This window comes from Cucurbita pepo, chromosome LG11 (assembly GCF_002806865.2).
Source record: "Cucurbita pepo subsp. pepo cultivar mu-cu-16 chromosome LG11, ASM280686v2, whole genome shotgun sequence".
NCBI classification, from domain to species: domain Eukaryota; kingdom Viridiplantae; phylum Streptophyta; class Magnoliopsida; order Cucurbitales; family Cucurbitaceae; genus Cucurbita; species Cucurbita pepo.
The window spans coordinates 6763206-6775492 of NC_036648.1; the positions used below are offsets into that span (position 1 = coordinate 6763206).

The window sequence follows — 12287 nt, forward strand, 5'->3', positions numbered from 1 at the left end:
CGACTCAATTTATTTGACGGGAACAAATGTTCCTCACTCCCTCCCTCCCTCATTCCCCATTGAAAATGGAAATCCCTTCCTTGTTCGGGGAAGATCCCCATGAGTAAAAGAGGCATATGAGGTAGATCACGGTTCACATGGCATTAGATTTACTATTTCGATTAGATCAAAATTGTAAATTCCTTCTTAGGTTATGATGCGTTCGCAAGTTCTTTCTAAAATGCTATCACATTAGAATTAGAACGTATATATCAAAAGTTCACTCGACTGTTTCAAATTCAAATTTCTAATTATTTGCTATCGAGCTCCCCGAAAAGCGAAGAAATTCAAAATCAAATTGAAAAAACATCATAAAAACTTTATACCAGAACAGCTAAATTTAATCCAAATAAAGAATATATAATCTTGTAGGGGAAGAATATAGTACAAAAGTGACTACCAGGGAACCTATACACACACAAAATGAAGGCTTCTCAATAACTTACATTCCTTCCTTCCTAATTGAAAATGAAGGCTTCTGATAACTTATTTTTTTCTTTCCTAATTCATACAAATAAGAGCTTATACAGAAGATATGGGGTAAAGAATACTCATCTGCAGCACGAAAATGAACTCTCGAAGTCGGAAGCCAGACGAAAAATGGCTGCTCGAGTCTCGATCTCAGATGAACTGGCTGTAAGCTTGTTGTTAGCACGAGTATCCATTAAGATCTGCGAGAAAGACGACCCGAGAAAACGTTCATTTCCCTGAGAACAGAAGCGGCTCTGGGCTTCCCTCACTCTTGCTTTCTTGTGTCAACTTTATACATCTACTTTTCAAAATTGCTGCCTGTACAAGTTTTCACTAAGCCTGATTTCTGCAGAATGTCATGGCTGCAGTTTGGGCCGAGACGAATCAGTTGAAGAAGTACGGAGATTTAAGAACCCCTCGTAAGTCAAAATCGCCTCTCTCGGGGAGGGGAGGGAACGTTAATCCTGGATATGTTGTTTCAAATCCTTCAAGCAACTGGCAAGAAAGCAAAATAGCTCCAAATTCAACAAGGGAAAGGTACAAAAATCGAAACAAGTGTAAACTACAGCTGAAAAATATCTGCAGAATAGGTCTAATGCAAGTCTATAGTTGGGGGAATACTCGACGACAGAGGTCAAAATATAAGTTTCGGTAGTATGGGGACTGAAAACACGAAAAGTTCGAACACCTTAAATGTAAATAAACTCTTAGACCCGTTTGATAACCATTTGATTTTTTTTTAAAGAAAAAAGTAGAGTTTGTAAACACCATTTCTTCCGATATGTTTCTGAGNGAACACCTTAAATGTAAATAAACTCTTAGACCCGTTTGATAAGCATTTGATTTTTTTTTTAAAGAAAAAAGTAGAGTTTATAAACACCATTTCTTCCGATATGTTTCTTCGTTTTCAAATGTTTCCTTAGAAAAAATGAAAATCGAAGCACAATTCTCAAAAACCAAACAATTGTTAAATACAGCATACTATAAACTTAATAACAGCATACTTACAGTATCAAGAACTGGCATACTATAAAGCTCCACAAATTTTTCTCTGAGTATCAGATTCATTTGGTCCACATCACAGGCATGTGTCCAGAAGGAGTCATGCACCCCTGTAACAAAATTACTTGGGCAGGTGAGAGCACATCAACAGATTAAATTCTTGAAAGAAATTGTTCTTGAAAATCATTTAGAAGAACGAAATAGTTGAATTAGCATTTACATAAAAATAATAATTTACTCTGTTGCACATGTTAGGAATCACGGACCCTCCACAATGGTACGATATTATNCATTTAGAAGAACGAAATAGTTGAATTAGCATTTACATAAAATAATAATTTACTCTGTTGCACATGTTAGGAATCACGGCCCCTCCACAATGGTACGATATTATCCATTGTGAGCATAAGCTCTCGTGGCTTTGCTTTTGGTTTCTCCCCAAAAGGCCTCATACCAATGGAGATAGTGTTCCTTATAAAATCATGATCAACCACTTAATTAGCCGATGTGGGACTCCTCTCCCAACAATTCTCAAGACCATGTGCTCCTTGTTTGTTTTACTTCTCATTTTCCTTACTGGATATGCTATATATCTGACATCAAATAACTTATTGATAGATAAACTGTTTGAGAGATAATTCAATAAGGTCAACAACAGGTCCATGCAGGAGTTTCTTTCCATTCCCTCTGTTAAAAGGGTAGCAGGCTTTATTTTGCTTTTGTCTTTATGCTATTTTGTGAGTATTTTGAGTGAAAGGAACAATATATAATTTTTAGAGGGGTTTTGGGATAGTGCCCTTGAATGTTCAATAGATTAATAATCCAAAAATAATAACAATAATAAATGAAAGTCTAGTAAAATTTCTCCTAAATGATAGAGCTAATGCCTTAATCCATCAAGTTTATGCTAGTCGTATCTTCAAGTTATTCCCTTAAATCATTGACAACTTTCTTTCCCCGGAACGAAGATTTATTCAACGGTCAAAGCTTTGTATAAACTGGAAAAACTAACCTGCAAAACGTAAGCCGGCATCCCTACAGGCAAGGGCAGTGAGCATCATATGTGAACCATCCAGTGAGTGTACAAAATTAGGAGGAAATGCAGTTCTCTGCTTTCTAACATCCACCTGGAAATAATGTAACAATCAAATAAGCTCAATGAACATCTGGAGAATATCATATGATTCGAGACCAGTGACAGAAGCTTACCGAGTTACCCTCTCGTTGTAAAGCCAAAACTTGAAGAGATGTCCTAACCTGCAGAACAAAGATAAGACTGAGTACTGTCATACCGTGTCTTCCTTTAATGAGCCATATGAGTCATTTATTAACGAGGATGCTTGCAGTTAGATTGTCGCTAATTCTCGACCACAGCTATTAATATATTCATGTACAGAGCACAAAAAATTGAATTCAAATGCTAAGGAACTAAAAACTATTATCCTCCCAACCATGCATCACCAATGCAATGCTATAAAATCGCCTGTACCCATTACGCCAGAGTTCTGTACGCTATAGCTGGAGACATAAGAGGGCCAACAATGCTAACTTTCCAGGAGCTTCCACTCAAAAGTGAAGGATTAAAAGGCAGAAATAACAGGCATTTGATTTAAATCTTAATCAATCATGTAATGAAAATGGTGCCTTCTGGAATGCAGTTGCCTTATGTACCGGCTTTAAAGATATTCTAACCACTTTGCATGAACCGCTACAAGCTCCGGGGATTGGGGAGCACCACTGTTAAGAGATTCAACAATTTCTAGACAACCATAATGTAACAGCTGAAGCTCACTACGAGCAGATATTGTCCTATTTGGGTTTTCTCTTTCGGGCTTCCCCTCAAGGTTTTTAAAATAAGTATGCTAGGGAGAGGTTTCCACACCCTTATAAAGCATGTTTCGTTCTCCTCCCCAATCGATGTGGGATCTCACAATCCACCCCCCTTCGTGGCCCAACGTCCTCGAAGACACTCGTTCCCTTGACCCCCAATCCACCCTCTTTGGGGCCCTACGTTCTTGCTAGCACACTGCCTCTTATCCACTCCCTTTTGGGGCTCAGCCTCCTCACTAGCACATTGCCCGATGTTTGGCCCTGGTACCATTTGTAACAGTTCAAGCCCACCGCTAGCAGATATTGTCCTCTTTGGGCTTTCCCTTTCGGGCTTCCCCTCAAGGTTTTTAAAGTGTCTGCTAGGGAGAGGTTTCCACACTCTTATAAAGAATGCTTCATTCTCCTCCCCAACCTATGTGGAATCTCACACGTAATGTTGGAAAGCCTAAGGTAGGCAAACTCGAGAGGCTGGTCAACGCAAGTCCTACCAAAAATAAAATTATATCCCCTATTCCCGCCTTGTACCTGATAAAGTTCCCCACTAGAACTCCACACTTGGAGACAAAACACTAGAGGTAATAGAATTAGAATTCTCAGCAAACCATCTTATGCCATCCATCCTGACTATCCCTAAATACAAAATGAATCTCTCCGGAATATCACACCATACCCATCTTGAAGCAAAGGGAGTGACTTATGCCAGGAGTCCATTACAGTGTGAATCACCTGTTATTCAGCTGTAAATAAACCTGTAGTTGTTGGAATAAGATTTCTTTAGAGTTTGGTTTAAGTTGGGGTGCCCACTCAAGCAAATATCTAGCATATCCTATGTGATACTCCTTTTAAAGAGAAAGTAAGGTATTGAGGTCATGTGCAGTGAACACGACTTCGAAAAAGTTGGTTGCAGAGAAAATAATTTCTATTAAAGGGATTAGTAAGAGCTGGGTGGTATTCGGGGCGGTGTTAAGTTTTCGGGTTCTTCTTGGTGTACCTTTGTTCTCATTTTATATAATTGCGGTTATTTTCTTTCCTTTTTTCTTTTTTTTTTTACTATTATTAACTGAAGTGGGTTCGTATAAGGTGAAGGTGCTCCCACCTCTTATCTACTTTTCTGAAAATAAAAAGTTGATTTGGTTTCTGGAAAAAGATTCCATAAAGAAGTTACTCACAAGATGCCGTTCACTTCTATAGTAAGGTTGTACAACAGGGAGACCAAGAGGAGTGGTCCAACGCACAGGCTGATTATCTGCAGCAATGACCTGCAAGTGTGACATATTTAACAATTAGAACTTACAACGACAGTTAAAAAGAATGTCCAAAGTATGCCATTTTATATAGATAGCAAGTAACCTACTGCCGAGAACATGTCAGAATGGCGCATACCTTAGCACAATCACCAAGCCAACTCATTATCCCACGTGCAGCTCCAAATATCTCCCCAAGTGCAGCCAATGTCACCTGTAGGAAACGGTACAACAATATTAAACATGGTCAACATTTTGAAAAAGGAAACGAACCATTCCCTTTTACTAAAGAAGAGGTAGAAAAGTAAGGACATGGGGGATAAAACGTCTACCAGCCTCAACCTACCCACAGGGCATTAAAGAAAAAAAAAATCAAAATGTTAATAAAATAAAGAGGGAAAGTACAAAATTCTCCATGTAATACGCTCCAAGTGGAGGCAGTGCGCTACAAATATACATATGCGCAAAAACATAAACTCCGTTAGCTCTAAACTGATCTTGAAATATTCTGCTATTTCTCTCCAACCAAATAAGACAAATCCTTAGCACTGACTCACATTCCTTCATGTAATTNCAAATAAGACAAATCCTTAGCACTGACTCACATTCCTTCATGTAATTATCACTTTACCACAAAACCACTAGACAGAGGATCTTGGGGAGATGTGCATAAGGACTCCAACAGAAAGGGGAAAGCAAAACTTCCCAGATAGTAATCAGACCAGCAAGGAGAGGCAAATGTTAATGGATGAGCAATGGTAAGGAGCTCTCATAAATTACATTTTAAGGAAAATTTTGAGGAGACAGTAATATGTGGAGATATATCCTCTATAGCCTAGGTCAAGTATTCAAACTCTTGTAAGCTAGGGACACCACAAAAAAGTAAAGGTTGTCAATATTACGAGCAACCAAATTAAGTCTTATATTCTGCTAACACATGAAAGAAATTCAAAGTAATAATAATGATTTCTCCAAAAAGAATATAATCCGAGCCCATAATTAGTAATTACTTACTTTAGCAGCATAACAGGCTGCTTGAAATAGCAGTCTGTCATCAGAAATGAGGCCCTTCTCCCCAAGTCTTTTTTTAATTTGTTCACGAGCTCCAACAAACGTGACACCATATACAGAAGTCATCACTGTCTGTTTCACCAGTTTGCGATCAACCTGAAAGCCTCAAAAAGATAAACTAGTTCAACAAGAAATTTTTTAAGAATCAACATCTTTGGAAAATATCCTCCTTTTAAGAGGAAACTGAACTAGCTTGGTGGCTAAGCCAAGCAAAACAAACCTGATCAATTAGGATCTTAGCCAGTAAAGCATTTGGATTTGTCGTTGGATCCTGGTTACCATCCCTGATCATGATATTGTGAACCCTGTTGACCAATAATAGAAGTAAAACAAAAGTGATAAAAAGGAGAGATACATTTTCACCAATATATATATATATATATAAGGAACCAAGCTTTTAGTGAGAAGCATGAAAGAAAATACAAGGGCATACAAAAAAATAACCCAACAAAGAGTCCAACNGTGGGATCGTTTACAATGTGTTGTTACTAAACAAAAACAAAAATAAAAAATAAAAAATAAAACCGGAAGCCCTCAAGAGGTATTAAATCTAATATTTTCACCAGAATATGATCGTGTATGGATAGGCAGATAAATTTTGAATGTGTACAAGTCTGTAGTGAAGTGGGTCAGAAGAGACTCAGTGGTTGTAACTAGCGTATAGTCGCTAGCCTACAACAAAGTGGAAAGCTTAAGTTTTTTTTTTTTATTCCATACAATTTCAATCCTCGCACACACATAAAAGGTTGCTAACCTTCTTTTTTTTTCCTCGTCAGAAACTGAATATCATCAAGAAAGCTATATAAAGAGGATAAACAATCTCCCAACTAAGGAAGTTATACAGGGGCACTCCCCACTTGACTAATATTGAAAGGGAGTTGAAACTACTAAAATGATCAGAGTCTATACTGGCTCAACGCTAGGAATCTAACTAAATCCCATAATTCCTCTAAACTCTTAAATGTCTTTAAAAATTCTTTAGACCGCCAGAATAAGTTTGAAAAAGGGTGACTAAAAATAATCAACCAAACAAGTCATAGAGACAAAAAAATCATCCAATTAGTGTTTACCAAAGAGGAACAATAGATATAGAAGAACTTTTACTAAAAACCCCAACAGGAAGTCATACAATGAAGGGTCTCTCAAATTTCTTCTTCCTTTCTAGAAGAATCGTGAAATTTTCTGACTTCTACCTCTGGTAGAATATTACCACAACATGGCAGAATACTACTACAACACCTTTGCTTCTTGTTTGAAATGATGACCAATGAGCAACAGGAATTTATTTTACAGGAAACAAGAAAAAAATTACAGAGATTGACCATGACGGTTGCTTTAACTTAAAACTATAGTTAACTGCAACCAGTGATGACTAAGTTGTACTTGGATTGAAGACTTTGAACATACCTGGCAGCAATTTCCGAGTAAACATCAGCAGGTTTATCTCCAGCAACTAAGTTAACAGCAGCTGCTTCGAACTGGATCCATAAAAAATACTCTTTTAGAATATAAAAAAATTTCAACTTCAGCAAGTACACCACATGTGAAATTGATAATAAGAGACTCCAGCTATATATCATACACGCAGGTATTAATGAAAGAAGGAGCATTTATTGCAACTCGGGTCCTAAATTTTCATAAACTATAAAGTAAAACATTAACGAACCCAGCCCCACCCCTCCTGATAAGGAATCACTATAAGGGAAAGTAAAATTCGGATTTCCTTGTTGATCAAATATCTCAACGCAAGAACACTTGTTTGAGATTCGAATCACTCCATAAACAAGATCGATCATGTCAAACTTGAATAATTCTAAACATGCAACCTAAACTACATAGAATTGCAAAGACACTTAGCCCTAATGATAAGGAATCACTCCAAGGGAATGTAAAATTCGGATTACCTTGTTAATCAAATATCCCAAGGTAAGAACACTTGTTTGAGATTCGAATCACTCTCCAAGCAAGATCGATCACGTCAAGCTTGAATGATTCTAAACATGCAATCTAAACTACATAGAATTCCAAAGAAACTTAGCCCTTAGCTAAAAGAAAGCACAAATGCTCTTTTTACTTCATTTTCAAGTCTCCTTTACAAAAGTAACATACATGGCTTTATAGCCTCAAAACAAAAACCCTTGACCTTCCGAGGCATTTTAAGAGTTGCAACCTTCATACTTTCTGACCATAATTAGCCACTATGTAAATGTAACCTTAAAGTAAATAAAAGTCGTAAAATACATTAAGGAAACACCATAACTCTAGATGATCATCTACCCAAAATTTGTAACCATCCAAGAATAATGATGCTTGATTCTTCCTTAATGTGGCATGACATGAATAGCAACATCTTGTGATAATTTGAACAGACATTTTTTTCCACATCTTCCTTGAAGTTTATCTTACACGATTGATGCCTTGGTTCATATCACCTCCCCACTGCCAGGCCCATGCATGCCTGCTGCCTAACTCATCGGTGTGCTTGAACCACCGATGATGGCTCCAACTCCTAGTCACCAACCACACAACCCACCCATTACCTTCTCCATTGACCACAAGACTTTCTCTATTGAAGGTGGAAGAGGGTTGCAAATCACTAAAACAAGTAGAGACCAGTCCTTTACCTAATCTCAACCATGGCTCTTCTCATGTTTTTCTGACCTGAACCAAAAATTCTTCAAAGAATACTTGAATGCTGAATATGTGTTATGTGTAGAAAAGATTTCAAACAAAAAAGGGCATTGTGCTGAAATTGCAAAATTGGGAGTCAATGGGTAGAATAAATCTGGTTGGAAATGTTTTCTCTCTCCTCTTAATGAGCTCAGAAACCCCCCTCCACCAATCAACAAAAAAGAAAAAGAAAAAAACCACCTACAAGGAAGCCATAAAGGGAAAACATTCAATAGAAGAGACTCCCCATGAAATACAACCATGGAAACTGTCATCCCCATGCCCAATCAATAGAAGAGACTCCTCTGTTATTATCTTTCGAGAACACTTTCATGATGACTGGTATGAGATTTTATGAGCTCTTCAACAAGAAGTATCTGATTTTAAGTCTATTAGCCCCATTCAACCTGATAGGGCCTCCTCAAAGTGGAAGACAAGAACAGAGGACTACTTTGTTGCACAAAGAAGTGGTATAAAGTGGGAACTTAAAGGTGAGATCAAATTGGAGTATGGAGTCCTTTGTGCCTTCGTATGGGGGATGGATAAAAACTTATGATTCCTTCAAGAAAATTGGGGATGCCTATGGACAATACATCGATTCAGCCACCAAAATACTTCTCCCAAAAAAGTGAATTTTTTATATGGGAGCTCAGTCATTGTTGCATCAAAACTTTTGACAAGCTTCAACGGAGATCTCCATGGTTATGTTTAGCTCTGAGCTGCGGTTTTTTCAGTTTTAAAAGTGAAGAAACTTGATTCACCTCTTCAGCCATTGTATCTTTGCATCAAAATACTGAAATCAGCTTCCAGATGTTTTTGGTTCAGCTTTTCTCTCTTACTTTCTTGGGGCACCCTTTTAAAAAGGACAAAGGGATCCTTTGGGATCAAACACATTCGTGCCTTTTTTTCTAACATTTGGTTGGATCGCGATGCTCATATCTTTTTGGACAAGGACTGTGACATAGGCTATTTTATAGAAGCTACATCTCTGTAAGCTATCAACTGAAGCATATTGTTTCCACCTTTTGTAAATATAGCCTTACCGCCCTCACTAATCAATGGAGGTGCTTTTTGTAAATTGTTCTATTGATAGGACCATTTTGTATCCCATTTCATCATACCAATGAATGGTTATTGTTTCCTATAAATAATAATAATAATAATAACAATAACAATAGACATTAACAAGAAAAAGAAAGAGGACGAAAATCCTGAAAAAGAACAAAATTATTGGTGCACAAGAAAAGAATAAACTTTGAAGCCCAAGGGGAGATATTAGCATTGTTACATTATAACTCATCATCCCTAAACATATTATTTGATGACTACGAAAGAAGTTGAGGAATTACTAACGATAAGTTTATTTTTTTAAGACAAATCATAAAACAAGGAAGGAATATAAGGAAAGGATTTTCATGCGACACAAATAGAGATTATTGGGCCTTACAGTGTCTCTTCCCAAAGCTGCATAGTGCTGTAAGCCATTGCACGAACCATCCTGAAAAATCATTACTTTTAAGCTGTCATTACATGGCTCAAATAAATAAACAGATGTTGTACAATATACAAAAGATAAGAGATGTTAAGTTCATGTAAAGACAGTAAATAATCACGAAAAACTGTGAAAAGGAGGAGATAGTAAATCTAATCAAAACATGAAACAAAAAAGAAAAACAAACATTAAATTCATTTGAAGTTGCAATATGAGAAACTAAAGAAGTAAGCTCATCCCAAAAGATACAAAATATAGACAATTTTCCATGATGAAAATTGGCAGGCCAGGGAGATCTGAGGTGGAAAGAAACTCTTGTACTGGAATATGCTTACCTTCGAGAGGAATGATGGAAAAAGAACGTTTCTAACACAAGGATAAGAAATTATCCAACAGAATCTTTAGACACAACCTTACCAAATTAATTATGCATGGACATNTTCTGTTCCAGTTATTCTTGTACCTAAGAAAGATGGTTCTTATGCTATTACTTCCAAGTGTTGATTGAGACCTACCTGATGGATTGGCAGATGGGAAATGACAGTGTGTGGTGATGAGCTTCTTAGGGCTTCGGATAGATTGATACAAGCAGCCAAGCACTGGAAAGGATCTTCAGCAGCTAACCACCAACGATCTCCATGAACTGGGTTACTTGCAGAATCAAATATGCTATCCAAATGGTCATCCACAAATGCTAGACGTCTGTCATAGGAAAGTTTTTCGACACCACCAGCATATAAATTGGCTAAATGTATCTTCAGCCAGTATAAACCAGACTTTCCTAGAGGTCGTCCCTCAGCAAACTCAAGAACTCCTCGACAAAGATCAGAACTCAAATGATTCAGATGTGGATGCATTGGGTATGCTCGGCCACGAAAATCAAGATTATGCGGGTAATAAAAGCCTTCCTCGTCCTTCATTTTGCGAGCAACCTAACTCAAGGAAAATAACTCAATAACTAATTATGTCCACAATTGAAAGTATAATCATTTACATATGATACTCATTTATTCTAAAAAAAAATTAAGATGGAACTGGATGGAAATCACTAATCAGATTTCGGTACCATGGTTGGTACGGCCTTCAAATTTATCAATCGACGTACTTAAAAGGGCTATTGGGATTAATATTTGATTAAAGTGTCATAAAATTCTGACCAAAAAAAAAAAAAAACTGATCTTCTTTTATAAGGACATCTGTACTAATATTTATTGGGGGAAAGGCATAACCAGTTTAGCACGTTTAATCAGACCTCATGTCCAGTCAACAGGCTAGGCAGCATATTACATTTCCCAACTTAAGGAAAGTTATCCTCATTCCAACTTTAGAAAATAAATCTTACCGAAAGCTTAAGTTCAACATCACATCGTTGGGAATGCAACTCTTGGTTGATTTTCTTTGCCTTCCACATGCTCTGTTTCCATTTTGTCAAATCCCCAAGAGGCTTCTCTGGAATAGGAACCTACTTGCCAACGAAGGAAGAGTAAATCAACCACATAATAAGCATGCGACCAGAAAATCATGTGAATCCTTGTCCTATTAATAGCCAGTTATCATACAAACAAGAAATTTTATCATAAAAGGACCTATTTTCTTATCAGAAATTCAAGTTACATAACATTTTTATTTTATGTATGATATTGATAATCTAGCAAGCATAACCATACCTAGGCAAAGAGAATATGGAAAGAGGAAGCAAGGGCTCACATGAACATAAATCCAAGTTGGCAATAAGCTAAACTATATTGTTACTGATACCCTATTATCCAATATGAGATTTCAAAAGGAGAACACATGTTCACAAGAAACAATAATTGTTGGAATTGCTTTGGCAGTATCATGAATTTACATCTTTGCGATCAACCAGGCCTGCTGCATTGCCACCTTGAGCCCAAATACTCTCCACCACGCTGAGCACCCTTCTATTCACCCTCCATTTGGTGCTCCCTAGCATATCCAGAGCCTGTAAGCAACCCATTTCAGCACAATATCAGATTAACTCAACTACATGCATGATAGAAGCACAAAAAATCATAAGCCATTGAAAATTTACAAGATTGTCATATTTCATATAAAAACTGCTAAAGTGTCTGGCCAAATTCAGATTACCAATGTACTTCCATAAGGAAAGGACTTAGTATACTTCCTCACATATTATTAAATGGCCCCATGCTCTAAAAGAACCATAACTAAGGTAATTATATCATTGCAGGCACTTGTTGCATGTTAAACTGCCAAATAAATTTATAGCTCAGACAATATAAAAATAATATTGAAGTTTCAAGCTATAGGGACTTTGGGTGAATGACTTTTAACTTCATAGTGGCAGCCCATCTGAGATATCAAAATCCTACAAATTCCATGCGAACAATATGTGGTAAGGTCAGACAAATCTCTTGTTCTCCCTTGGGATTGTAAGTTTGATTTGAGCACTCACAAATGTCAAAAAAAAAAAAAAAAAAAAAAAT

The 12287-nt window shown here is 37.0% G+C and overlaps 1 protein-coding gene across 1 annotated transcript in view; it reads right to left on the reverse strand.

The window, feature by feature from the left end:
- Positions 1-378: 378 nt before the first annotated feature.
- The window catches only part of LOC111805649 (DNA-directed RNA polymerase 3, chloroplastic-like), a 15803-nt gene continuing 3894 nt past the window's right edge, over positions 379-12287 (reverse strand). The window contains exons 7-19 of the mRNA XM_023690797.1: positions 11669-11782; positions 11162-11281; positions 10335-10751; positions 9775-9825; positions 7065-7135; positions 5878-5962; positions 5601-5753; positions 4726-4800; positions 4512-4601; positions 2722-2769; positions 2525-2639; positions 1519-1622; positions 379-1005 (exon numbers count right to left, since the gene is read on the reverse strand). Coding sequence (XP_023546565.1) covers positions 895-1005; positions 1519-1622; positions 2525-2639; positions 2722-2769; positions 4512-4601; positions 4726-4800; positions 5601-5753; positions 5878-5962; positions 7065-7135; positions 9775-9825; positions 10335-10751; positions 11162-11281; positions 11669-11782 — 1554 coding nt within the window. The 3' untranslated portion in view covers positions 379-894. The remainder of the gene's footprint in view (positions 1006-1518; positions 1623-2524; positions 2640-2721; positions 2770-4511; positions 4602-4725; positions 4801-5600; positions 5754-5877; positions 5963-7064; positions 7136-9774; positions 9826-10334; positions 10752-11161; positions 11282-11668; positions 11783-12287) is intronic.